Genomic DNA, 26,548 nt, shown 5'->3' with positions numbered 1-26,548 from the left:
CACATATATTATGTAAGCACAAACTGTTATTCTGTATATTCTGTTATAGTAAAGGAGTAAAATAGGGCTGTGAAACGATTAAAGAAGGCGGAGCTTAATTACGCATTACGTAATCGCCACGGACCAATAGCAGTTCGAAGGCTTTTACGGAATGTTCACAAGCGGTTTTAGAATTCCTGGAACTCCAGACAAACTTCATTTTAGCCTGATTTTGTTCTAAATGAAGTCACACCAGTTCGTTCTACGAATCCCCTTGAAGCCGAGGCCTTTACTGGCAACAAACTGATCAAAAGTGCTCAGCACTCATCTCTGAGGGAAGTCCGGTGACATTCTGAGTATAACTGCGACCATCATCATGGCACTGCCAAGACTCATCAGAGGAAACTGGTGGGCTCCTCTTCAAACATTAGCTTTAAAATAAAAGCAATCGGCCTTGGGAATTACTGTTTTTTGGCTTTCTGCATCAGAAAACCCACAGAAGAGGACGCACGCTTTACGTTTGAGTTGACAGGATGAGCAATCTGAATGAGGATTACCACGCTCACTGCAACTCACTAATTGCAACCTGGGTGGAGAGACAGGGTGGAGAAAGTGAGGTCAACGTACAATAATAAGGTCGCAGTTTGAGTGCAAAACAAAGCTGGCAGATTATTCAAACAGAAATGTGTGGAACTACTACATTCGTGCTTAAGTTAACGGATAAATGAGTAAGCCGGCTTGCTGCTAATGCATCTCGACCAGCTGTGCAGCATTACTGACTAACAGCTAGCCGTGACTGAACTATTGACAGGCCCACAGAGATCTGACGGCACCAGAAATGAATGATACTTCAGAATCTCATCAAAAACCAGAAGAATCTGCTGACAACATCTCCATTCCTGGCTGTAGAGTCAGGGCTTGATTCGACAAGCATGCGTGGACCACAAATGTGACGCTTAAATGTGCCAACTGCGAATGACTCATTACAAATCACCAAAACATTCATAACCAAGACGAGGTTCTTACCGAAACTCTAAGTGCTGCTGGCCATTTTTATTACTGGAAATCAAGTAACATGACTGAACGCAACCACTCAGAATCAAAGAGAGAATTTCAGTTTTAGACCTGAAATTTGACTGTTTTCTGCTTTATTCTCTGCTGTAGTGAAACCACACTCAGGCCTGATATAGGAGGGAAAGTTCATGCACTTAGTTCTCTGAATAATAGATCTGTGGTTGTTACACTACTGGCTTTCATGAGCGAAACGGATGGCAGCGAGTTATTAGTGGTTTTCTCTAAGGCAAGTATCGTGATTACTATTGCTTATACTAGTAAACTTTTCTGCATGGTTTGAATTATGGACATAATTGACATAACAAACGACATGTCAAATCATGCAGCTTGATGAGAAGAGCTGGGCGATTACTCTTCTTTTTCTTTTTTACCTGGTGTGAAATAAAATGAAATGTATTAATAAAAAAATTAATAAATAAAAAGTTAAAAAAAATGTATATATATTTTATACATATTATATATATGTATATTTATATTTATACTATATTATATACATATATGTACATGTATACATATTTAAAACAGTATTATGTAATAAAATAAAAGATTAAATATGAAAAATATAGAAAATTGAAAAAAAACGAAAATAAAATAAAATAAAATAAAATAAAATAAAATAAAATAAAATAAAATAAAATAAAATAAAATAAAATAAAATAAAATAAAATAAAATAAAATAAAATAAAATAAAATAAAATAAAATAAAATGGCAAAAATCCACCCCAAAAAAACAATGGCACAAAAAAAAAAAAAGATAAAACAAACTATTAAGGATACAATTGCAAATACCTAGACTTGCACTGGTGGAGAGACTCGGACATCTCACAGACTTCGGGTGAGAAACGATCACCTAGTAACCATCCACAACACCCTAGCAACCGCATAGCAATGCCCTGGCAAGCACCCACATCCTCCTGCACCCTGGCTGTGAGTTCTGCATTGGCATGCACATTTTCTTCTGTAAATGTAAAAGTCCAGTTCTTTTTAAACAGTGCTGGAGCATTTTCCTGACATGAAGCTTTCACACTGCTCATCCTAAACACCCCCCAAAGCTAAAAACAGGCCGCTCTCAAAACAAAGTTCCACTAATTAGTTGCACATTGAAAGCATTCTGTCGGAGAGTGAATGCCAGGTCAGATATTGGTTTTAGCCTCTATGAAAATTCCCCTTTGTCCTGCGCTTTTCCAACAGCAACAGCTAAAAGCAGTAAAAGCAGCGGGCATTCATCAGAGAGGACAGCTGGCCGGTTCACAGTCCTGACGCTTTGACACACAGATCAGGCGCAGTCCAAACACACACAGCGCAGTCAGCCTTTTCAGTTCCCTCACCTTTAACTCCCAGAATTCCTGCACAGAGAGGGGAGTCCCGCCACAATGGAGTCACGAAGCGTCCCGTCCTCCTCCGCGGAGACACGCATTTGCTCTGTGTTTTCAATTAAGAAATGGCGCAAACGGGGTTAAAGCTCACGAGGACGGGAGAGAAGATCCAGACTCGTACTGTAACACACAAGCTGTTTGTGGATGTGGACATCGAGTCGCAGAGACGAGATCATGCCAGTGAACAACTGACTAAAGGACAATCATTCACATTAAAAATTCTATTGTTTTGTAAATTAAAGGAACTAACTAACAGTAAATGAACACTACAAACAAAAAGTGAATTTAGGCATCACTTATAACGCTATATTATGTACATTATGATGTATGACAAATGGATTTACTGATAATTACAGTCTTATTAAATGATTAGTGTAATTAAAGATTAACTTTAATTACACTATGATGTCAGATGATTATGGCAAAGAATATTTCAATGTAAAAATAGACAATAAATAACATTATTATATTTAATATATTTCAAATAATTAAAAATGAATATAAATAATATTTCAAATAAGTAAATAAACATTTAATATATATATATACACAATTAATTAATATAAATAAATATTTGATATTAATAGTTAGAATGATTATAGATAATAGATTAATAAATATTTAATATACTATATATATATATATATATATATATATATATATAAATAAATGATAATATATATATATAAAAATGATAATATATTTAATAAATAAACAAAACAATAGTATTTTTTATATATTTTAAAATAAGTAAAAATACATATGAATAAATATTTGATATATTAATAGTTAGAATAATCTTTATTAAATAAATAAACCATTTCTAATGTATAATATATTTAATAATTAACATAAAACAATAGTATATTTAACATATTTAAAATGAATATTATATTAATATATAATATATTTAATGAATAAAATAATATAAATAAATATTCAATGTATTAATAATCATGATGACATATTTAATATATTTTAAATAAATACTCCACTATATACAACTTCTTGTGTTTTATTTGTATTTAATATTTGTTCCCATGCTGTCTGTGAACCTCGAGTTGAGAACCGCTGTAGATCACGCCGGGTCAGGCGTGTTCCTGACACACTCATATTTAGACTCTTTCTTGGTGATAAGGGAGGGAAAAACAGGGCTAAAACTGTTCCTCGGAGAGCCTGAATCTCCTCCAGCCTGATTGGAAAGGGGGAGGAGAGCCGGGAAGATCCGAGTTATATTCAGTTATCAGGAGAACAGGGCCACCGGAGCCACGGTATCACCGGTGCTGACCAAACACAGGCTTTATCAGCGCTACCACTGACCATCTTACAGTTAAACACACACACACACACACACACGCAGGCATGTCAACAAACAGCTCCAAGTTCTCACCGGGAAGCGGGACAAAGCCTCCAAAGAGCCGGGAGAAACGGACACTCAGCTGAAATTCAAAAGGCTTTTTTCCTCTTCGTTTGATTCTCAAGGACACAAGCTTGGAGAGGGACTTGACAAGTAGTGCTTGAGTTTGTGGATCAGCGGAGACGAAGAGAGACAACTGAAAAGCAGAGAGATAGAAAGAGAGAAAGAGAGAGAGCATAATAGAGCGAAGGTCGGCCGGCCGGCGAGAGAGAGAGAGAGGGATGGGGGGGGGAGGACAGAAATGCATTAGAGCCATTTCATTGAATATGAAAGCAAACCTCCAACAGGCTTTAAAGAACACGGTTCTCTCAAGAGCACTACAGTCTGTAACCCAGATACGTCCGCTTGCGTTTCGCACGCAAGTACACAAATTAATACGAGCACTGATCCGCGGAACAGCTTACTTCGCCACCCAGACTTCACTGTCGCAACGGCATCAGGGCGTTTCAGACGAGCGGCGAACACGTGGTAGTGATCAGGTGGGGGTTGATGGGTAATTAAATATAGGAACCGGCTATAAAGCCACATCGACGTGCAGCGAGCCCCATTGATCAGGCTCACACACATATGGCTTTCAGCTTTGTTCCACTATAAACCAAAGCCCCAGTGTCTGTCTGCTACTTAAAACGAAAACATATTTAACAGAGCCGGATTCGTTTTGTGAGGCTTTCTGAGACATATTTTGGGGCTTTGGTGAAGCTGACGCCCACCGTACCCTCCAGCTTCTCCATCATCATCCAGACCTCGAGCCCACTCCAAACACTTCCATCTTAAAGGAAAACATTAACAAAATGGGGAAAACCAAAAAAAAAAATATATATATATATATATATATATATATATATATATATATATATATATATATATAAATTGTAATATGTATCTCCCATGAGCTCAAGAATCAGTAGAAATAGTGGCATTATACCCACAACCCTGAAGCAATATACAAATGATACGATTATTAGACATTTAATGTGATAGCTGATATCCGGAACAAAAAGGATTGTTGAGAATGCACACTATACAATTAAGTTAAATAAGTTACATTAAGAATTTATGTAAACAATTCATAGAAAAAATGCGATAAAAATAAAATAGAACAACAAAAATAAATATATAATTTTTCTTAATAAATGTAGTAAGTGTATGTATATACAAACATGCATAAATAAAATAAAGTTTAAATGCATTTGAATTTTATTTATTTTTTAGAGACATTAAAATAATAAAATAACTAAAAATAAAATACACAGATATACACACACACACGTATATATACTTTTTTTAATATAAATATATGTGTGTATACACACACACGTGTGTATATATACATATAGTGTGTACACTTTAATTTAGTTTACTTTTGAAAGTAAAGAGACATTAAAATGATAGATTAGATAGATAGATAGATAGATAGATAGATAGATAGATACATAGATAGATAGATAGATAGATAGATAGATAGATAGATAGATAGATAGATAGATAGATAGATAGATAGATAGATAGATAGATAGATAGGATGGAAGATAGATAGATAGATAGATATCAGACGCTCCTGATCTCTCATGAAGACCAGAGGCTCTGAACGCATGTGAACACCGCTCGCTTCCAGCTGTTCCTTCAAGGCTTCGGCCAAGAAGAGCCTCTCATTCCCCCTGCGGACGGGCCACGGCTTCCCACAATCCTCCTGGGCTCGGGTTTAGTCAGCTGTTCTCAGAGCTGTACAGGAAACCACCAAAGAGCTCCAGAACACGAGAGAAGAGTGGGACTAAAGCAAACCTGCCCCGAGAGGACACTAGCTCCACCTCGACCCGTAGACACATCCATGATTTATCATTTCAGAAGCTTCATCTCACCCGAGGCCAACAAACATCACCGCTAGATCTCAACATCCGAGGCCAACCAATCATCACTGCTAGATCTCTACATCCGAGGCCAACCATCATCACTGCTAGATCTCAACATCCGAGGCCAACCAATCATCACTGATAGATCTTTACATCCGAGGCCAACCAATCATCACTGCTAGATCTCAACATCCGAGGCCAACCAATCATCACTGCTAGATCTCAACATCCGAGGCCAACCAATCATCACTGCTAGATCTCAACATCCGAGGCCAACCAATCATCACTGCTAGATCTCTACATCCGAGGCCAACCAATCATCACTGCTAGATCTCAACATCCGAGGCCAACCAATCATCACTGCTAGATCTCTACATCCGAGGCCAACCAATCATCACTGCTAGATCTCAACATCCGAGGCCAACCAATCATCACTGCTAGATCTCTACATCCGAGGCCAACCAATCATCACTGCTAGATCTCTACATCCGAGGCCAACCAATCATCACTGCTAGATCTCTACATCCGAGGCCAACCAATCATCACTGCTAGATCTCAACATCCGAGGCCAACCAATCATCACTGCTAGATCTCAACATCCGAGGCCAACCAATCATCACTGCTAGATCTCTACATCCGAGGCCAACCAATCATCACTGCTAGATCTCAACATCCGAGGCCAACCAATCATCACTGCTAGATCTCTACATCCGAGGCCAACCAATCATCACTGCTAGATCTCAACATCCGAGGCCAACCAATCATCACTGCTAGATCTCAACATCCGAGGCCAACCAATCATCACTGCTAGATCTCTACATCCGAGGCCAACCAATCATCACTGCTAGATCTCTACATCCGAGGCCAACCAATCATCACTGCTAGATCTCAACATCCGAGGCCAACCAATCATCACTGCTAGATCTCTAAATCCGAGGCCAACCAATCATCACTGCTAGATCTCAACATCCGAGGCCAACCAATCATCACTGCTAGATCTCTACATCCGAGGCCAACCAATCATCACTGCTAGATCTCAACATCCGAGGCCAACCAATCATCACTGCTAGATCTCTACATCCGAGGCCAACCAATCATCACTGCTAGATCTCAACATCTGAGGCCAACCAATCATCACTGCTAGATCTCAACATCCGAGGCCAACCAATCATCACTGCTAGATCTCTACTAGATCTCAAGTAGGGGTGTAGCGAGACCCTCATATCACGATTCGATACTGAACTCACGACACCATATTAAATGCGATACTCCAAGACATATGATAAAAGGTTAACAAAAAATGCACTGTTGATTAAAATGCTAAATATGATATTACATTGTGTGTGTAAATGAACAGGCTTCGACTTGATGCTGAAACCCAAAGCACAGGACAATAGAGACACCAGAATATCAATATTCATGAATCTGAAGCTGAAAATACAGAATTATTTTAGACGAATATTCTTCCACTCTGTCACTGACTAGATATATTTAAAATAATGTAGCACTTTTTACTGGTAACATCATCATTTGGCATTATCAGGACACAAATATTCCCCTATTGCATTATTATACATTATATTCAACATTATATATAGTAGTTTAATGTAGTACTGACACTAAAATTCTGAAAACTTTTATTTTATTTTGGGTGAACTATACACAATACTTATGCACCATCCACGATACATATTGTTGCATTCTTTGTATTGTGATATATTGTGACACATGATATATTGTTACACCCCTAGTTTGCAGGGTTAGGGGTAACATTAGATTATACCTCAGGATTGGTGTACTCATTTATTCTTGGATTTCAGGCGTCTTTCAGAGACGGATGCATTAACAAAACCACAACGCATTAATCAATGAAATTGGAGCGCGAGTATGAGCTCGGAGAGAGAAATATTTCTGGAAATTATTCTTTTGAAGGTAAATGTCAAAAGGATCCTTCTGCCCTCGGCCGATCACAGATCAGAGGAGAAGACCTCTCTCCACTCATGCAACTCAAAGATCTCATGTATATTCATCAGCCCTGCATGTGTGGAATGATAAAGGAAGTGAAACATTACCAAACTCTCGGATTTCAACAGGAGAAGGTCATGACAGGAGTCGACCTTCCTCCTGAGATCATCTGATGTAGCCTTTCCCAACCTGGATTCTGGAGGCCCTAAACTACACCAGCTTTAGGAGGTCTTCCTTATAGGACACTCCCATTTCAGGTCTGGGACCCTCTACTAGTGAATTTTTTTTTTTTTTTAAGATTAATAAATAATAAAATACAATAAAAAATATGAAATAACCACAGAATAACCAAAAATCACAAAGCTCAATATATAACCAACATTTTCACTCAACTTAAAAATAGTTATTTTCAAACGTAGGTCAACAAAGATGACATATAGATGCAAAAAAAGAAAAAACTATTTATTGATCATTTAAAAATGTTATTGTAACAATCTTTAGGGATGCACTGACAATTCTGAAAATGCCATACAACGCCACATTTGTCGTCTGTAAGAACAATAAAGGACTGAAAGCGTGAACTGAAACTGATCGGGTAATGAAAACTTGGAGGGGGAAAAAATGAAAATGCAAAGACTGGCTGATGTTGATATTAGCTGGAAAGAGCTTGTGTTAAATGTTGTGTCTACATAACCCTGTTTGGAATAGAGTTGTTTAAAGTCAATATTAGATCGATCAACACGGACACATACATATTTACACCTTTTTCTATACAGTTGTCAATTTATTTTAAACAACTTTGTTTTTTTATATAGTTTGAGCCAAATCAGCCAATGTGTGTTTGTAAAGTCACAACAATTGAAGAAAGTTGGTGCAATGACTTAAAATCACTTAAGTTTTTATTACTATTAACAAAATGCGAGCTGCCCAAGATGGCAACCAAGTGAACTGACTCACTTCAAAAGGACTTTTAACACACACACGCACACACACGTCTGGTTCGCTATCTTTGTGTTGACTCTCCATAGACGTAATGGTTTTTATACTGTCCAAACTGTATTATACTTTTATTCTTTTATACACACACACACACACTAACCCGACCCCTAAACCTACCCATCTCACACACACACACACTAACCCGACCCCTAAACCTACCCATCACACACACACACACACACACGCACTAACCCGACCACTAAACCTACCCATCTCACACACACACACACACACTAACCCGACCCCTAAACCTACCCATCACACACACACACACACACACACACACGCACTAACCCAACCACTAAACCTACCCATTTCACACACACACACACACACACACACACACACAAGTGTGGCGTTCAAGTTAGCCATGTGCATTTGGGTGTAAAACCTGTCAACAGTCTGTCACTGTCAAGTCAACTGTCCACACCATTTGATAGTTGAGAGTCCACCTGCACAAGTGAACACTAGCTGTTCAGAGGCTGGGCACAGAGTAGTACAACCCTTGACCTCTTAAACCCAACAGGTGCATAAATAAGAGTCCGTCACCTTGCCGGTCAGGACTCATATTCAACAGGCCGTTTAGCACTAAAGCAAAGGCCTCCAGCTGCACTTCCCGATGGCAGAAACTTCTCTTTCAAAGACCAACACACTGACTGGAAAGAGTTATTACAGTAGAAAAAGAGCCTCAATCGGCACCACATGCCACATCGGCTCATGGACAAAACAAAGGAGCGGCTCGCCACATATGCTCCCACTTGGGCTGATCAAAAAGAGCCAGTTGTCATTTATTTGTAGAGGTTAATGGCCAAAACCTGAGCTTGGATCCTGGCTCGAGTGGGGGAGATTGTGCATTCCTGTCTGAGGGGAAAGTGGACTCATTCCATCTGGAAAAGCCCTCTCGCATAGCGGGAATGGGACCAGCGTGCAGCTGGAGCCATTGGGTAGAGTGGCATGGAGACAGACTGTCACGCCAAGCCCTCATTGTGCCCGCTGGAGATGGGTATTGTGGCACGGCGAGGGCTGCCAGGCTCCGGCACTGCTCATTTTAGCTCATTTTTTTTGAAAGCTAACGAGCACACATGTCCTCGGTCTGAGACGTCAACCGACATGAAATTTGAGACAAAGCCGAGCCTACAACTGCAGCACAAAGGAGGAATTCTGCTGCCAAGCTCCGCCCCCTTCCACACCTCCTCCCCCGGAGCGAGCGAGCGAGTGAGTGAGCGAGAGAGAGAGAGAGAGAGAGAGCTAGCCAACCAGCCATGTGCGTGTCAGACCTAATTCCCAGTGTGTGTTCAGTGCTGGAGGCACATGTGGCCACTTCCCAGAAGGACGCTTCAGAAACCGTTGGCAAACAAAGACGTGCTGCGCCCAGACCGTATCAGTATTGGTAATCTGCAGATAAATACAGAGGTGCATTAGAAGAAACTGTGTTTTAGTGCCGGTTGGGTTCGATGTGTCATTCAGAGCACAACACAAACAGATCCATTATTCTCGGCGCGCGCCACGGAGACAGATGAAGCCTGGCGAGATCCCTCAGGGTTCGGTCCACGGCCCGCTCACATTCTGACTGGTGACCGTCATTACACCTTATCGGTACCGAAGACAAATGCATTTCAACGGGAACAGTGTGCACACTAATGTGCAATTCACACCACTGTTTTAGGCTACGTCTACATTAATCCGGATACATTTGAAAACGGCCTTTTGGTTTAAAAACGCTCTCCGTCCACACTGGCGTTTTCAAACGTTTTCCAAAAGTTTCTCATCCACACTGAAACATGTGAAAACGCCAAATTTATTTTGCATGTTTAAAACCTCACAAAAGCTCACTGAGATGCAGACTGAAAAATAAATAAAGTTATCGTGCAATTCTTCTGGCAGGATCATTTTCTCCACTGATCGTCCAGGTCGCACTCAGTCACCATTATATGTTTGGTCTAAAAGGCAACTACTCTTATAGTTTCAAAATGTGAGTACATTTTCGGTCATCTTTGCAGGACTGTGATATGAGGAGTGTGCAAAGTAACATTTTAGCAACTGTGTGAAAGTTAATAGCACATAACAGGCACAATACTGGAATAAACATGAATGTCTGGGTTCAATATGTGTCACATGACTAAACTTACGTCATCGTTTTTAAATACCTCCGTTTTCTCAGTTCACACTACACCGCAAAAACAGCATTTTCAAATTTGCATGTTTTCAATAAGCTTCTTTTTCATTAATAAAAACACCATCTCAATGCGAACGGAAGGCCAAAACGGAGAGAAAAATATGCGTTTTCAAACGAAAATGTATAAGTGTGGACAAGGCCTTAGACTGGTAAAAAAAAATACTCACTATTCATCAAAATTATAATCAACCAATATGGCAGCAACTCTTTGAGAAGCCATGTTGTCATAGCCAGTGTTAAAGTGCAGTCATATGTACCATGTTTACATCACTAGGTGATTTGCTAAACTGCAAAACAATGTCTGTATTTTTGTATGTCTTATTTTCCAGCTAATTATTAAAAAATCCTCAAAACTAAACTTGAAAATCAACACTGCATAATATTAAGACATTAACAATATCCAAAAACCCTTATAACACAACAGATTTAATAAAAGCAAGACTGCATAATATATTATTAAGACATTAAAAATATCCAAAAACCCTTAAACACAACAAATTTAATTAAAGCAACACTAGATAAGATATTAAGACTTGTTTTCATAGATTTCCTGTTTAATATGAGTATATTTTTACACTGTTTTTAAGTATAAACAAGTGTAAAAAGTGCAGGAAGAAAAAAACCTCAAAAACATATGAAAGAGACCGTATCTAAAAACAAGTCTTAATATCTGATGCAGATGTTGCTTCAATTAAATGCATCTTGGTTTAAGGACTTTTGGATTATAGATAAAATCTTAATAAGTAGTCATATTTTTTCCAGTGTATTCCAACGTTTTCGTTCTAGGATTGGACAAAAATGAGTCCAAGATCTCCTGCAACAAAGACCAAAACTGTTATAATAGACATTTAAAAAATTTATTTAGGAGTACACACTTGCATATAGATTAGTCTCAAAGCTAACAGACATTGACTAAAAGACACAAAAAAATGTGTCTTGGTCAATCACACCACGTTGCTCCAGCCGACCAATCAGAGCACAGTGTGCTTTTCAGAAGGAGGGGCTTCATAGAGACAGGAACTAAACGGAGCGTAACTGACAGACTGGGAAGAGAGGAGCCGCAACAATGGAGAATATGAGGAAAATAATGTGTTTTTTGAACATCACAAGGCATGACGTGAATGCAGCATAAAATGAAATAAAAACAGGGACCCAGTGCTTAAGAGAAAAATAGACCTTGCTTTTCAAAACTGCATGCAACAAATCTCCAAGTTTAATTATGTGTGCTTGAGTGTTTCTGCTTTTTCTTCTCCACAGATGCAGAGCAATGTGACAATACCCATTTAAAACTTTAACCTTGTCAAGAGACAAACATGCCAAAACCTTAGGAATGCAAATGCCACCCACGCCTGCTGGCAGCCAAGTGTGTGTGTGTGTGTGTGTGTGTGTGTGTGTGTGTGTGTGTGTGTGGACAATCAGGTTCGGCACAGCTGTGCTCAAGAACTTTTTTAAAAGCGTGTCAAAGTTCCAGCAGACTTACTGCAAAAGTCTGCCATGCCAGTGTGGCCGCCTGTCGCACGACCGCAGACCAATTTTCCTAAACGTTAAACATATTACTTGTGTTTCTGAGAAAAAAAAAATGCTTACTGGGGAGTTCTTAAAGACCTCTGGCCTGGTGTTAAATGATTCCTTATCCAGAAAAACTCGTTTAGAGGATATGAGCCACTCCAAACCACGTTTGAACAGTTACTGACTCACTGGCTGCTTTTATGGGGGTGCTATGAACTCTTATGAGGCACAAAAGCAGGCTTGTAACTGAGTCAAACACAAAGAATGACTTATTCGCTTATCTTACGGCGCGACTCGAACAACTCATTCACTTAACGTCAACTTAATGCGCCGATGGCTTCAACCTTTCATCCCAAACACAAAGACTAATCGTTCTGGTTAGGCAAGAGGCTGCAAACTAAACAAAAGGATCACGGTGTCTTTTACAAGCAATTTTGCACAATTCCATCATGTAGGAGTAAGTCAGATTACAAACTGGTGGACTCACGTAAAAAAACAAATGCATTTCCAAATGCTCCCAACCCTTTGTTTTCTTTCTCCGTGTGTAATTCACAGACTGCTAACCCTTTTGGTTTAACACGGATGATTTATCACGCCGCACCCCATTTCTGAATCCAATTCCGTTTTGTAGCGTTATGCCTTTTCGCACGGCTTGCGGACGGAATCACAATCATTATTACGGTCCACAACTAGCCTCTTTCCACCTGTGTTCACGGCATTGTCAATATCCACGCTGAATTAATGGACGCCGCCCAATTCTCACAGTGCTTAATATGTCATTTATAGCATATTCTGGAAGAAGTCAGGCCCATCCATTCGTCTTGCTTACGCACCCATAAATCTCGATCGGTTTTAGGCTCTGCCAGCGAATTGACACACACTCCCGCCTCCCGCGCTCCACTAAATAAAAATGATAAAGGCCTGTCAATAGTTTGCATACTCTGGCTCGGAAAGCAAATCGAGCCTCCGCAGTGCCGCAGCGTTTCCATTTCCCTCGTCTGGCAGCCTCATTTCAAAACCTGATGGGAAAACATGCCACCACACACACACACACACACACACGAAAACAATAAAACAGCACCTTCTGCTATAGAGAATCATCATCACGTCAAGCTTAAAGGAATAGTTCACTTAAAACTGAAAATACTGTCATCATTTACTCACTCTCAAGGTGTTCGGTCTTCTGCTGAACACAAAAGAAGATATTGTGAAGAATGTCGGAAACCGAACAGTTGATGAACCTCATTGACTTGTATAGTAGAAAAGGAAATACTAAGGAAGTCAATGGGGCACTGGAACGGTTTGGTTACTCATATTCTTTAAAATACCTTCTTTTGTGTTCAGCAGAAATTCATACAGGTTTGAAACCACTCGAGGGCGAGTAAATGATGACAGAAGTTTCATTTTTAAGTGAACTATTCCTTTAAAGAAAGATAAACACTGAAAAGCACATGCAAATTTTTGTGAATAACTGATGAATCATTCACAAAACTATAAACATGCGTTAAGGAAGTGGGCAGGCGCAATTGTGATTCACGTTCGATGACTCCCAACACACACTTCCAACCAAAGAGCAAATCTCGACCTCACGCTTCACCTGTTTGACTTCAGGATCTTCTGGTTCCTGCACCGACTGGCACTCACTTCTCGCCGGGGCGGCTGAAGGGTGAGACCATGATGGGCGAGGCGTTGGATCAACAACACGATTCACACGGGGCCTGTGTGAGCATGTGCGGCCCCCGGAGGAGCCTGCTTTTGTTTTGTTTACCTAAAGCCGGGGCGTTTGAACGGGACCGGCCCTGGGAAGGTTAAACTCTCAGCGTCCTGTTCTTCATAGCTCATTAAAGCCGGCGAGCAGACGGAAGGAGGAGGTGTGTGTGTGTGTGTGTGTGTGTGTAAGTCTATCCAGCACATGGGTCCCAGAAGGGGGAGCTGCAGCAGGAAATGGTGGATAAGTGGTGACCCGGGTTTGCTTTTGAAACTGATCGTCAGGAGCACAGCTGCTAGCTCTGCTCCGTGGTCAGGTTAACCACGCTTAGACAAAGAGAAGAAAAACAAGAGAAAAGGGAAATAACAGCCCCTCGTCATCATCAAACGAGCTCCTCCTCGACACACTCGCAGCGGGCCTCTTTAAAGGGAGCGTTCAGACAAAAATCGAAAGCATGCGATTATTTACTCGCCCTCAAAACCCGTATTCATTTCTTTCCATTATGAAACACTAAAGGAGAGCTTTAGCTGAAGGTCACGGTAGCTTTCTGTTTTGTTTTTTTTGACAAAAGTAGTATGAAAGAAGTCAAACTCCTAAAAAAGGACTAAAAAAAGAACCATAAAAGTATAATAATAATAGAGCTGTTATTATATATGAATTGTAGAATCACGATTTTTTTGTGCGTTTCAAATAGAGATCATGATTCACACACAATTCTGAATAGACAACTAAACATTTACTAGAGGTTCTGACAAAATATTAATTGCAGCAGTACATTTTATAAATGTTTATTTAATCTGAATTATTTTTAGTTTTTTTAAATTGGGTGAATGATTCAATGACTCACTCAAATACTTCACTTGTTTCATTACTAAATGATTCAGAGTTTTAGAACGAATCTCTTGATTGATTCAATGACAAACACATTTTTAACAGTCACATGTCGCCACCTACTGGTGTAACAAAGTCATTTACACAATCCTTATTTAAAGTGTCAGGTTACTTTCAAAAGGTGATTTGCTCTATTTTGATCTTTACCGTAGACATCAGTTTTTATATCCGAACTATGAACTTTTATCCCAGTTATTCTGATAGAAGTGTGTTTGAAAAGACTGTTTGTGAAGCCGTTTCATACCTATACATGATAACGTCTCTCTCTGGATCAAAACGCAGATCTTAATGTTCACAGTGATCATACTTGTCAAAGCATAATAGACAAGCGAATCATTGTCATTTAGGAATGAGATAACGCCGGTGTTTGAACCGAGATCGAGATCTTTTAACGATTAATCATACAGCTCTAAATAACTTTGTCAACAAAGTGCAAAAATCCTTCTGTTGACGAAAACAGACGGGAACAAAATAACAGCGAAATATTAATGTTTTTGGAAGAAGAAAACTCAAGTAATGCAATCATGGTCAATAATGAGGACTGACCTGGTAACCTGAAGCACTTTACTAACGGGTTAATTAACTCCCCCAAATGAATCCAATACATATGCGATTAAATCAGTTAATATATACAGGACATAAGCGTAATATTACAACTTACATCTGCACAAAATTGCATGGTAAACTGAGAGGAATCCTTCAAAAGACAGTATATGTGTCTTCTTTAGTGGTGCTTGTTTGTCATTATTGGAGCTTGAGGACGAGTAAATGATGACAAAACATTTTTGTGGTGAAACATTGATTACATGATGGACCAGAGGAGTTTTAGGGTCTTAAATTTGCAATGTTTTTGTGTCCCTCGGTGGACTTTACATGTCAAAGCCATGCTGCACTTCACACAGAGGCCTCCAAACAGCCATTGAGAACGCAAAAAAGTAAAAAATGGTTGCTTTAGCATACCAAAGTACTTGAAGCGCTTTCACCGAGCCTCTTCAAAGACACACAAAGACATTAGCGGAGAGCGGCGCACCAATCAAGCAGCGAGCGCCAATCTAAAGCTCCTTATGAGCAATAGTTAGCTATTAATGTGAGCTTAAAGGTCTCATTCATCACCACGCCGTTTCCAGGTCTCAGCTGCGGCCTAGATAATGAAGACCGATTGGGTCTTGGAAACGAGGGACTCGCGGTGCACCGAGGGTTCGGGACAAATAACCCACTCGCCGTCCATCAACATATGGTTGCGTTACGTTTAAGGCCGGTCTCCCTGCGAGACTCGCCCGGTTTGTGCGTCAGCGCGCTTCGGGGTATCCGTAAAAACCCAGACTCGCTGCCAGGGTCTCGCTGTAGCCTGGATTAGGGACAGGACAGGCAATCTGGCTTTTGAGGTAATTCCCTGTATTCGGGTCCAATGCCGTGAGCGCGGGAATACTGAGCCTTTTTATCGGGCCTGGTGCCGTATGGACCTGCCGTGAGCCCTGATGTCCTCAAACGCAGGCCAGGAGAACGAAGCGGGCGTAAAGCAGTGTAATGGAAAACAAACAGAGCAGAGAGAGAGTCCTCGGCATCCCTGCCCCCACAAACTCAACTCCTCGCCCCCCTCGTCCTCACCCTCACTGAAGGTTAATGGTGCTGGAGGAATACAGATCAGCGCAAGATGGATGAAGAGGTGCCGGAAAACTCTCCCGCAGGTCTGGAGTCTAGAGATTAACTAAATATTAACTAACAAAAAAACCCATACAGCTGCGGCCCTTAAAGCAATTAAAGACGCTCACTCCTCCATCAAACGCCTCCCTGTGAAACAAACCAGAGAATGAGCTAATAATATTTAGACTTCCCATGCTCCTTGCCCAAGTGCAAGCTGAAGGTTAGTACAGAAAATCTCTTAAAGGGGAAGTGTGCGGTGTTCAGAATAACATACTACTCTAACTACTTCTGCACTGTTATGTCCCATGTACACTACCAGTCAAAAGTTCGGAATAATTAGAATAATATGCTCAAGGCTGCATTTATTTGATCAAAAATACAGTAAAAATTGTGAATTTACAATAACTGTTTTCTATGTGAATATATTTTAAAATGCAATTTATTCCTGTGATTAAAGCTGAGTTTTCAGCATCATTACTCCAGTCTTCAGTGTCACATGATCCAATATGATTTGCTGCTCAAGAAACATTTATGATTATTATCAATGTTGAAAACAGTTTTTGCTGAGCTTAATATTTGTGGAAACCGTGACACACTGCCATTCAAAAGATTTTTTTAAAAGACAGAAAATAAATTAATACTTTTATTCATCAAGCATGCATTAAATTGATCAAAAGTAACAGTAAAGACATTTATACATTTTAAAAAAGATACTATTTAAATTTAAAAAAAGAAAAAAAAGATCATGGTTTCCACAAAAATATTAAGCATCAAAAACTGAGCATAAGTGATTTTAAAACATTTAAAAAGTCGAATTATTCGCACCTTTTGACCTGTGCATGGCTTACACACTCAGATAGCATACTACTATTTTTGGCATAATAAACAGCATGTAGAGCAGAGCACACTGCACTGGGCACTATATCCCACAATGCAATGCTCTCGACTTGACCTTCCATTGTCTAATTGACGAATGAACCGAAAGTAGTATCAGTCAGTCAGCAGTCACATTTAAATGACTTCTTAACTTAAAAGAGGTGAACCGGATGTCACTTGCTAAATAACACACAATCTGATGTCATGTGACTTCAGCATAAAATATCTGACATGTTTACCATTGCATAATATTTACATACTATCCCATGAGGCCACAGGAGAGCAGGATTTGTGAATGGAAAACTAAATGTGAAATGAAAACACAGCGAATGTCGTACGTCCAGATCACATTCATACTATATAGAACATACTTTTTTTAGCGGTCGCCAAGTACTTATTAAAAATAAGTGGATGTTTAGGTTATAATGTAGCACGTCAATGTCAAATACAGAATGAAACACGTAATTTTAATGTGATGTAACTGTTGCAAACATTGGGCTGTCAGTTAATAAACACTTGTTGACACAAACTAGATGGTAACAAACCATAAGTACTTCAAGTATTGTTTTCAACACTTGAGCTCAGTAGTCATGCAACCCCTCTCTCAAAGACAACTAAAGAATAACCTTTTGAAATCACTGACCCCGGCCTTGGGTTCGTGTGCTTGAACTCTCTACTTCAGCTCGATACTAACTCGACAATCCCCACCACCAGAGGAAACATTGATTCTGTAACAACAACATTGAATACCATTTGCATTTCAATTTAATGCTGATAAACACCCAATGAATGAACGCACTGAAAAACACATCAACAGCTTCTTTCAATGCACAAAAAGCATAGTTTATTGCCATGCATTTGAATGATCACCCATTATCTTCATCTGAACGTATTGATTCAGACAATAAAGGGAAACAATGATGGGGAGAGAGAGCGAATGAGGGCGAGGTGTCTTCATTCAGACCGTGAACACAATCCAAATAATAAAAATACTAAAAATCCCAGTCTACAAACACCTATAGCTTCATGACGCTCACAGACGAGGGCTTTGGTGCTGCACGAGCCAGAACGCATTATAACCTCTAAGATCACTGATAATGGAGAGTGAGATTCAAAAGGTATTCGCTTCATATGACAACACCATGTGCACAGATGGGCCGCATATGGATCTTAAACTGAAGAACAAAGACGACGGCTTGGCCGAACGCATGCAAAGGGAATAAAGCAATAGCCAGTCAACATATGTAAAATGTAAGGATGCATGCATGCTAAAGTCTACACTATTATATTCTGAATGTTCCGATCCAATCTGACTTCTGACCGATAATGCTGCCTGAATCATAATCATACACTGTTCACTCATTGGCCAGAGGAGAACTGAGCGACTGAGTCTGGGTTCTCCCAAGGGTTTTTCTTTTCGTTTTGGTTCCTTGACACTGTCGCCTTTTTTCGCCTTTGGCTTGCTTAGTTGGGGACATTTAATTTAATATTCAACAATATTATTGATCTGTCTGCATTGACACCATTATATGAGAACTGAACTGAGCTGGACGATGACATCATGGGTTTCTCCAGAGCGGTGGTATATATAAATTAACTAAATACTATTTTACAACAAAAATGAACCATCACTGAACTGACTTAAGATGGACTATGACACAATTTTCTTCTGGAAACAAACTTTGTTGCATTATTATTTTCCTGTTATCTCTGTAAAGCTGATTTGAAACACTCTGTAGTGTAAAAAGCACTATATAAATAAAGGTGACTTGACTTGACGCTTTGACAGAGAGAACGCCAATGCATCTTCATTATAAAAACAGAGCAAAAAAAGGTTTGCAAGCAAAAGTTGCAATGCAAATATTCATTTTTTTTCCCCCAATCCCACTTCAAGAGCTTCTGTTTGGAGCATGTTAGGCGTTAGAAAGTGATTTAAGATAGTGGTGTTATTCATTTAGGGCCTTGTGACCAAACTCCACCCGTCCAGGGCACTGGATGCGGCTCAAGTATGTAGATGTTGGGAAGCGGAGCACATTCCAGTCAATCACGGTCTGAAACGCATACACAAGTGCCTACTGGGAAACGTCTTACTTCAGGCTTGAACATAATACAGGGAGAGACAATAATGACGTAAAGGCAGTCTGTCGTCGTGCCGCGACCCTGTCGAGAGGAAGTCAAACTCCTTGATCCTCTCCAGATACTTGACTCTCAGACTGAAGTGCGCACATACCGAGAAACACTACGATCCTCCAGAAAAAGGTCAAACGCTACAGAAAATGACTGCCGACTGCTTACTGTACGCACTTCATTTACCTCGTGTTTGAGATACGAGTTTCAGTGATTTTACCACGGCCACAAACCCTCAAGTAGTTCATTTCTTCTATAAAATGGTGATAAAAGCAATATGATAAAAGGTCAATTAATAGTTAAATCTACTTGTATTACACACCGTTTCTGCCAATCTCATGTTCATCTTGAGTACCTATAGAGTAGTGTTGCATCCTTCATATCTCTAAATAGTCTTTAGTTTGATCAGATTTATAAAAGGCCAACTCTTTAACAGTGTCAGAATGCATGAAATAGCTTTAGACATCACCTTTAATAATCAAAATAGTTAATTGTATTAAAATATAATGTGTATCTGCAATTTAACACTCTGAATTCACCTTAAAAACAAAAAGAAATATATATTTTTAGCAGTTTTAGGGCATTTTGAGGGCTATGAAGAGCAAATAAACCACTGCCAATTTATAAAACGCATATATACTGACAAATTCTACAAATCAAATTGGAAGCTCGCCGATATTGATCATGATTATGTGTGAATTTCAACTTGTACGTCACTAATTTAGCTGGGTATTATGGCAAAACTATGTTTCCCATCATTCCCAGTGGAAGCATGACTAAAACACAAGGCATCGATTAAACACACACCTAATGCATACTATAAAAGCTTCCTATCTTCATTCACAAAGAAATGTGAGGACGCCCAGCAAGTCTTTATCCTGACCAACATCACTTAAACGCTCATTTGGATTACAACCTCTGAACTCATGAGAGACGGATGAGCGTAGAAGCTCGACACCAGAATCCTCCATCTTTGCTTTGACGAACACAAAGCATCAACCTGTGTCCTGCATGTAAACAGCTAGGATGACTAGCTAAGCTTCTGGTTTTCCCTTTCCTGAAACGAGGAGCTTTGGGGCAAAACGCAGTAGTTAGGAATGTAACATTCAGGCTAAACTTCACGATGAAGTCAAAATGCAGTTCGTTATGATGTGATATTTCGCAACGTAGCTCTCCAAATCTCTGGAACGGACCGAATTCCACAAGAGTGAATCTCTATGTGACTGGGTAATGCTAGCGATCAAGCTCTTGCTTAAGCTGAAGTAACTGATGTATGTGTCGTTTGAAGAGAACTCGCGTCTGATAGAGCAGACCCTGCAGCAGAAGAGCACAGCTTACGCCCTCCACCACAAACGACATCAAAGAGCATTGTGGGTGGAGCGCTAACTTTCAATACATGGTGCAAATCTGTAGACTTACTGTCAATCTGACTTCTAAAAGCTGCTCAGGGACACGGGGCGTTCAATGCCAGTCACTGCTTACCATCTGATTTAATGCTAAACTACAAATAACGGTGACACTTTACAATAAGGCTTCAGTTGTTAACATGAACAAACCACGAGTAAAACATTCATGACTTGATCTTTGTTAACGTTAGTTACAGCAGTTCGTTGTGTGTTCATGTTAGTTCACAGTGCATTAGCTAATGATAACAAATACAACCTTTGGTTTTAATAATGTATTAGTAAATGTTGAATATGACTAACAAATGCTGTAGAAGTATTGTTGATTCTCATGTTAAATAATGCAGGTAACTAATGAAACCTTATTGTAAAGTGTAAGCAAACTAATAACTTAACTAAAATAAAAAAAATTACGTTAACACTTTACAATAAGGTTAATTAGTTAACATTAGTGAGTGTATTAACTAACATGAACTAACAATGATCAATACATTTATTACAGTATTTATTAATCTTTGTTAATGTTAGTTAATAATAATCCAGCTGTTCATTGTGTGTTCATGTTAGTTCACAGTGCATTAACTAATGTTAACAAATACAACCTTTGATTTCAATAATGTATTAGTAAATGTTGAAATGAATAATAACTAAGATTAATAAATTCTGTAAAAGTATTGTTGAACCTTTGAAACTAATGAACCTTATTGTAAAGTGTTACCAAAATAACTACATATGAACACATAAGTTACATATGAAACAACATGAAGAATTTCTGGGAAATTTTTTACATCATATGAGCTTGCCAATTATGAAATACTGCATTCTATTTTTTTTTTTTTTAAGTGTCACACACTTTTCAAAGCAAATAAACTCTAATTTTGCATTTTTAATCCAACTTGAAATAAAAAAGGACTTCACTTTTGAAGTCTCATAAAAAAAATTGTGGTTCAGTGGTGTATCAAGTCAACCACATTGCATTGTGGGATACAGTAGAGTATTCTATGCATATAAAAAAATGTGCATACATGTTATATATTGCTGGAACAGTATGCTAATTACATCACACATCAGTTAATTTACATATTTTGACAATCAATAATTTATTTCAGGAACAAAGTGAGAAAAATCCTGGTATCTTCCTCCAAAACATCTCAAATGTGTGATTGGAAGGTGAGGACTATAGACGCGTCATGAGTCTTACGAAGCATCATAAAGCAATAACACAGACACACTGACCTCAAATCTACCAGACGACAGCCTGAAACGCCCAGATGCCTCTCTCCCAGAAACACATGGCATTTCTGACGGCCACAAAACCAACAGCCTCATGCAAGATTTAAGTTGTACATCTTAAATTTTGCACTTCTGTGTATGAATGACAGAAATGTTAACGCAGGCATAAGGCTTTTCTTTCCACTGGCTCAGTGAGCTGGAACACACATTACAGCCTGTGCATATTTTATTCTTTCTCTTACACACACACACACACACACACTCTCTGGGTTAATAAGGCTGATGGAAATCAGCGTCTCCTCTGATGCGAGATCAATAAACAAATCAGTTTATTCTGTCCCGTTATATCATTACGCCGCTATGACACCGTCTTCTTGATCTGATCAATACACCTCAGGGACTCGCGTATGGTTCTGCCATTAACATCAATGCTAGAATTTCAAAAAACTTGAGTATTTCCGAGAACAAGCCGCAAAAACGTCCTGACTCAAACTATAATAATGGAAAATGACATCACTCGGTCTCTTTGAGATTTAACTGTCCCGTTATTACGGCAACTGAAAGCGGTGACATATACCATGTTGACCTCTGACCTTTGCAGCCGCCTCTTATTTTATTACACATCAAACGGCGCACTATACACGCATCACATGATCCACCATATCTGCTGTTAATTCCCATTGATCTTCAACAGCTGAGCATATTGGCAAACATATCGCAACCAAAAGGCACCTAATAGGATCAGCATTAAATAACCGATCGGCAAGCCTAATAAAGTCGTGACAGATGGAAACATAACACACGGCTGGAAAGAAGGGGGGGGGGGGGGGGGGTGAACTTGAACCTGGTGACCTTTCAGGCTCGGTGTGATCAATATGAGGATGCAAGAAGCCACAGCAAGGGATGCATAAGCACTGCTTATAAATATATGACGTTTGCGACTGCAACCCTTGTTCCCAGAGCTATAATGCCATGCTGGTTTCCACAGCAATCCGTTCGGAGGAGCGCACGCTACAGGGAGCGTGCAATAATCCCGCAGTGTGCTCCTACATCAATTGTTGATGAAAACAAACACACTTCTCCCACAAGATCAGATTCATCCTTCACATTCCCTACGTGTACAAAAAAAAGATGAGGTATGTAAATATAGGGTAACATGGCCAACAGGAGGAAGCCACGGCCATGTTTATGAGAAATATCGCTTTATTGCATCCCCTCCCCCTACATATGATAGAAAGCAAAACAAATTCCTGTCCTGAATTCGGTCTCGGCTCGTTCGTCACGGTGAGCTCTACCTATCGGGGCTAATCCGGGTCTGCTGAAAGCACACACACACACACACACACCCCACCACCAGCCCTGCCTGCGTCGCAAGATTGCATCTTTTATTTATCGCTGCTTGGCTTTATTTTTGCAGAGCATTCCATACTGGGATGCAATCAGCCAAGAAACCCTCCCCGTGCGCGCAGGCTTGTCATTTCCCATCGCCGGAGCTCGGAATGAGGCGCACACAAAGGGAAAAATCGCTTCTCTCTGAATCAAAAGCAGAGAGCTCCACGTAGCCTGTTGGAAAAAGGGCAAGAGCCCTTGATCTTCCGAGACAGCCAGTCCGTTTTTAAGAGGCTCCGGGCAGGGAAGACACACAGGCTTGTGTGTGTGTGTGTGTGTGTGTGTGTGTGTGTGTGTGTGTGTGTGTGTGTGTGTGTGTGTGTGTGTGTGTGTGTGTGTGTGTGTGTGTGTGTGTGTGTGTGTGTGTGTGTGTGTGTGTGTGTGTATGTGTGCGTTCCTGAGAGCAGAAACCCATTTTGGCTGAAGGGTGAGGGCATAAAGCCCAGCTGAGGCGCCTCTCCTCCAGCAGGCTACGGACGTGGAGGAGGGGGGAATGGTCATGCAGAAAATTATGTTTGCTGATTGCATTACAATTCAAATTAAGCAAAGGCACTAATGTGATTAAAATCTTGAATTGTTTCCAAAGGGCGGAGAGCCACGGCTAATTGCGGGGACTTTTAAAAACAAAGCTGGATAAAGTTGCAATACGACAAAACGGGTGAATCATTAGATATAGTGCTGAATAACGCATTTGCAGCTACTCTGACAATTTCGAGAAGCACGCTGACGTCACAAGGGTCAGCTGGAACGTAGGGGCCATTTAAAAAAAAAATGAGGCACTGCGTCTTTAAATCGCCATTCCTCCCACCCCTTTCCCAAATCTTTTCCATTTAACAAGCAGTGAAAGAAAATAAAAAAGCCGCTTTTGTTTCCCTTCCTTTTGGAGAGTGACAGAAAGCTGAAAAGACACAAGCGAACATGAAAATGGGAACAAAGTGCCAATTTCAATAGGGATGCCTGACGGCTATTTGATATGCGCACCCACTAAATAAAAAACCAATAGTGTTTCGCTGCGAAAACAGAGGCTTTGCTATTAAAAAAAATAAATTCGCTTATACCCCAGTACTGCTTTTTAGATGACATGACAGCTCTACATCCAGAAGTAGACTTACTACGCCAATAATACCTCCCCCCCACCACCACCCCCCACGCTTTCACTTCAGAAAAATAAACAGACCAGACAACCTTCGCAAGAATTGACATTTCAACCGCCATACGTGAAAATACACGATTAAAACGCCACCACACCGACTAAAGTTGAACACCACACAACACAGATGCGACAGAATAACGAAAACAACGCGTTTTAAACGCTGAATGGATCGCGCGACATCGAGCTCCACTTCCGCGCTGTTTATCTCGCGCGGATGCATTGTAGCGCTTTTGTATTTAGAACGTTCGAAAATGTATCGATAAGTTCGAAACGAAACGTCATCCAGGCACCCTGTCGGGAGATTTAAACCCGTTGTATTCCTCCCTTTGTTCGATGCAAATTCAATAGTCCCTTTCATTCCGACTCGTGTTCCTCTTTTAAACGACAATCGAACGTTTTCTCTCGACCGTGTTGATGGTGACTGGAATATAAATAAATGTAAATGTTTTCCAAGCCGCGAGGGTTTACATCCACACACTCACCGACTTGTAATACGTTGTCCACACAGCCGCTCTCCAGCAATGCGATGCCGCGTCGGAACGGTAACCGCGTCTCGTCAACGCTCTCCCCGCTGGACGCGCTCTCCTCTCCGCCCGTGTTGAACGAGGAATACATGCAGATCTCCCGTTCGCTCCTCGGGAAAGACCAGTACACGATCCGCCGCTGTACGGGCTCCGGGATGCGCTCGAAACGCTCCTCCACCCGTTGGAACGGCCACTTCTCCGCTACTTTCCGCGCTGCAATGTCCAAAAGCGATTCGGGGCTCTGGGTTTTGCTGGATCCCCCTTGACCAGAACCCGAACCTCCGCATACGGTTCCACCGGCTCGCTGCCCCGGTCTACATGTCGTGCTATACCCGGGTCGGCAGCAGAGCCGTTTAGCTGGGGGCTGCTGAACGCGCTCCGCCATGATCGCACTGCTTTAACGGCAAGGGCGGAAGTCGCCGTACTATATAAACGGGATAAGGAAAGGAAAAGGCTGCGACGCGCATCGATTGTTCGCCGTGTATGGACAGCCTGGACTTATTTGGTCAAAAGGGCGGGGCTTCGGAGTCTTTGTGTAGACTAAATAAGAAAGGGGCGTGGCCTATGCGTCTGCAGCCGTGCTAAAAAAGGAATGGGGGCGGAGTTATTGCTGGAGTCATAATGAGTGTCATAAGTTCACAACAGGAAGAGGCAGGAGAGGTTGGAATATCCTTATTTTGACACTGAATTAATCTCACTTCTTAAATCTCTTCGTTATATAAATACTAAAAAAATCCCTAAGATTTATGAAGAAATATTTAAAGAAAATACATGTACTTAAAAGATTTCCTTGTAGCCTATATTAATGCATGTTATTGTATCAAAACAATTGTAGTGTATCATATGCCTTGTCATATCTCTTTGTAATGTCATCTTTTGTTTTTTAATTTTTTTTGTATATTTTTTTTCTTTGTTTGTTTTATTATATGTATATGTATTTGTATGTAATTACTTGACAATGTTCTTATGTTATTGAACATGAAAAAAACGAGAGAAAAAACGTTCACGTCCACAAACTAATGAAGGAAATAGAGAAATCGTCGGGATTATAGGAAATTATAAATAAATAAGGATAAGGGATGGGTGGAGTCTCGAGCCTGGCTCCCACTCTGTCAAACTATACACACATATATTTTCCTCCTGTAAACAGACCTATTTATACTGTGTTTCCAAAATGTGTGCAACTACTGAGCAAGACACCTGATATCGGTGAGAAAAACTCTTCAACACAAATAACGTAAACATATCGTGCATT

General features: G+C 40.2%; 1 protein-coding gene across 1 annotated transcript in view; it reads right to left on the bottom strand.

The window, feature by feature from the left end:
* LOC309489748 (zinc finger SWIM domain-containing protein 6) overlaps positions 1–25,802 on the bottom strand; it is an 84,013-nt gene extending 58,211 nt beyond the window's left edge. The window contains exon 1 of the mRNA XM_082158615.1: positions 25,252–25,802. Coding sequence (XP_082014741.1) covers positions 25,252–25,678 — 427 coding nt within the window. The 5' untranslated portion in view covers positions 25,679–25,802. The remainder of the gene's footprint in view (positions 1–25,251) is intronic.
* Positions 25,803–26,548: the final 746 nt, after the last annotated feature.

The sequence above is a fragment of the Leuciscus leuciscus genome (assembly GCF_965113295.1).
Source record: "Leuciscus leuciscus genome assembly, chromosome: 24".
In the NCBI taxonomy this organism is placed as follows: Eukaryota; Metazoa; Chordata; class Actinopteri; order Cypriniformes; family Leuciscidae; genus Leuciscus; species Leuciscus leuciscus.
This window is presented reverse-complemented; position numbering and strand designations above follow the sequence as displayed.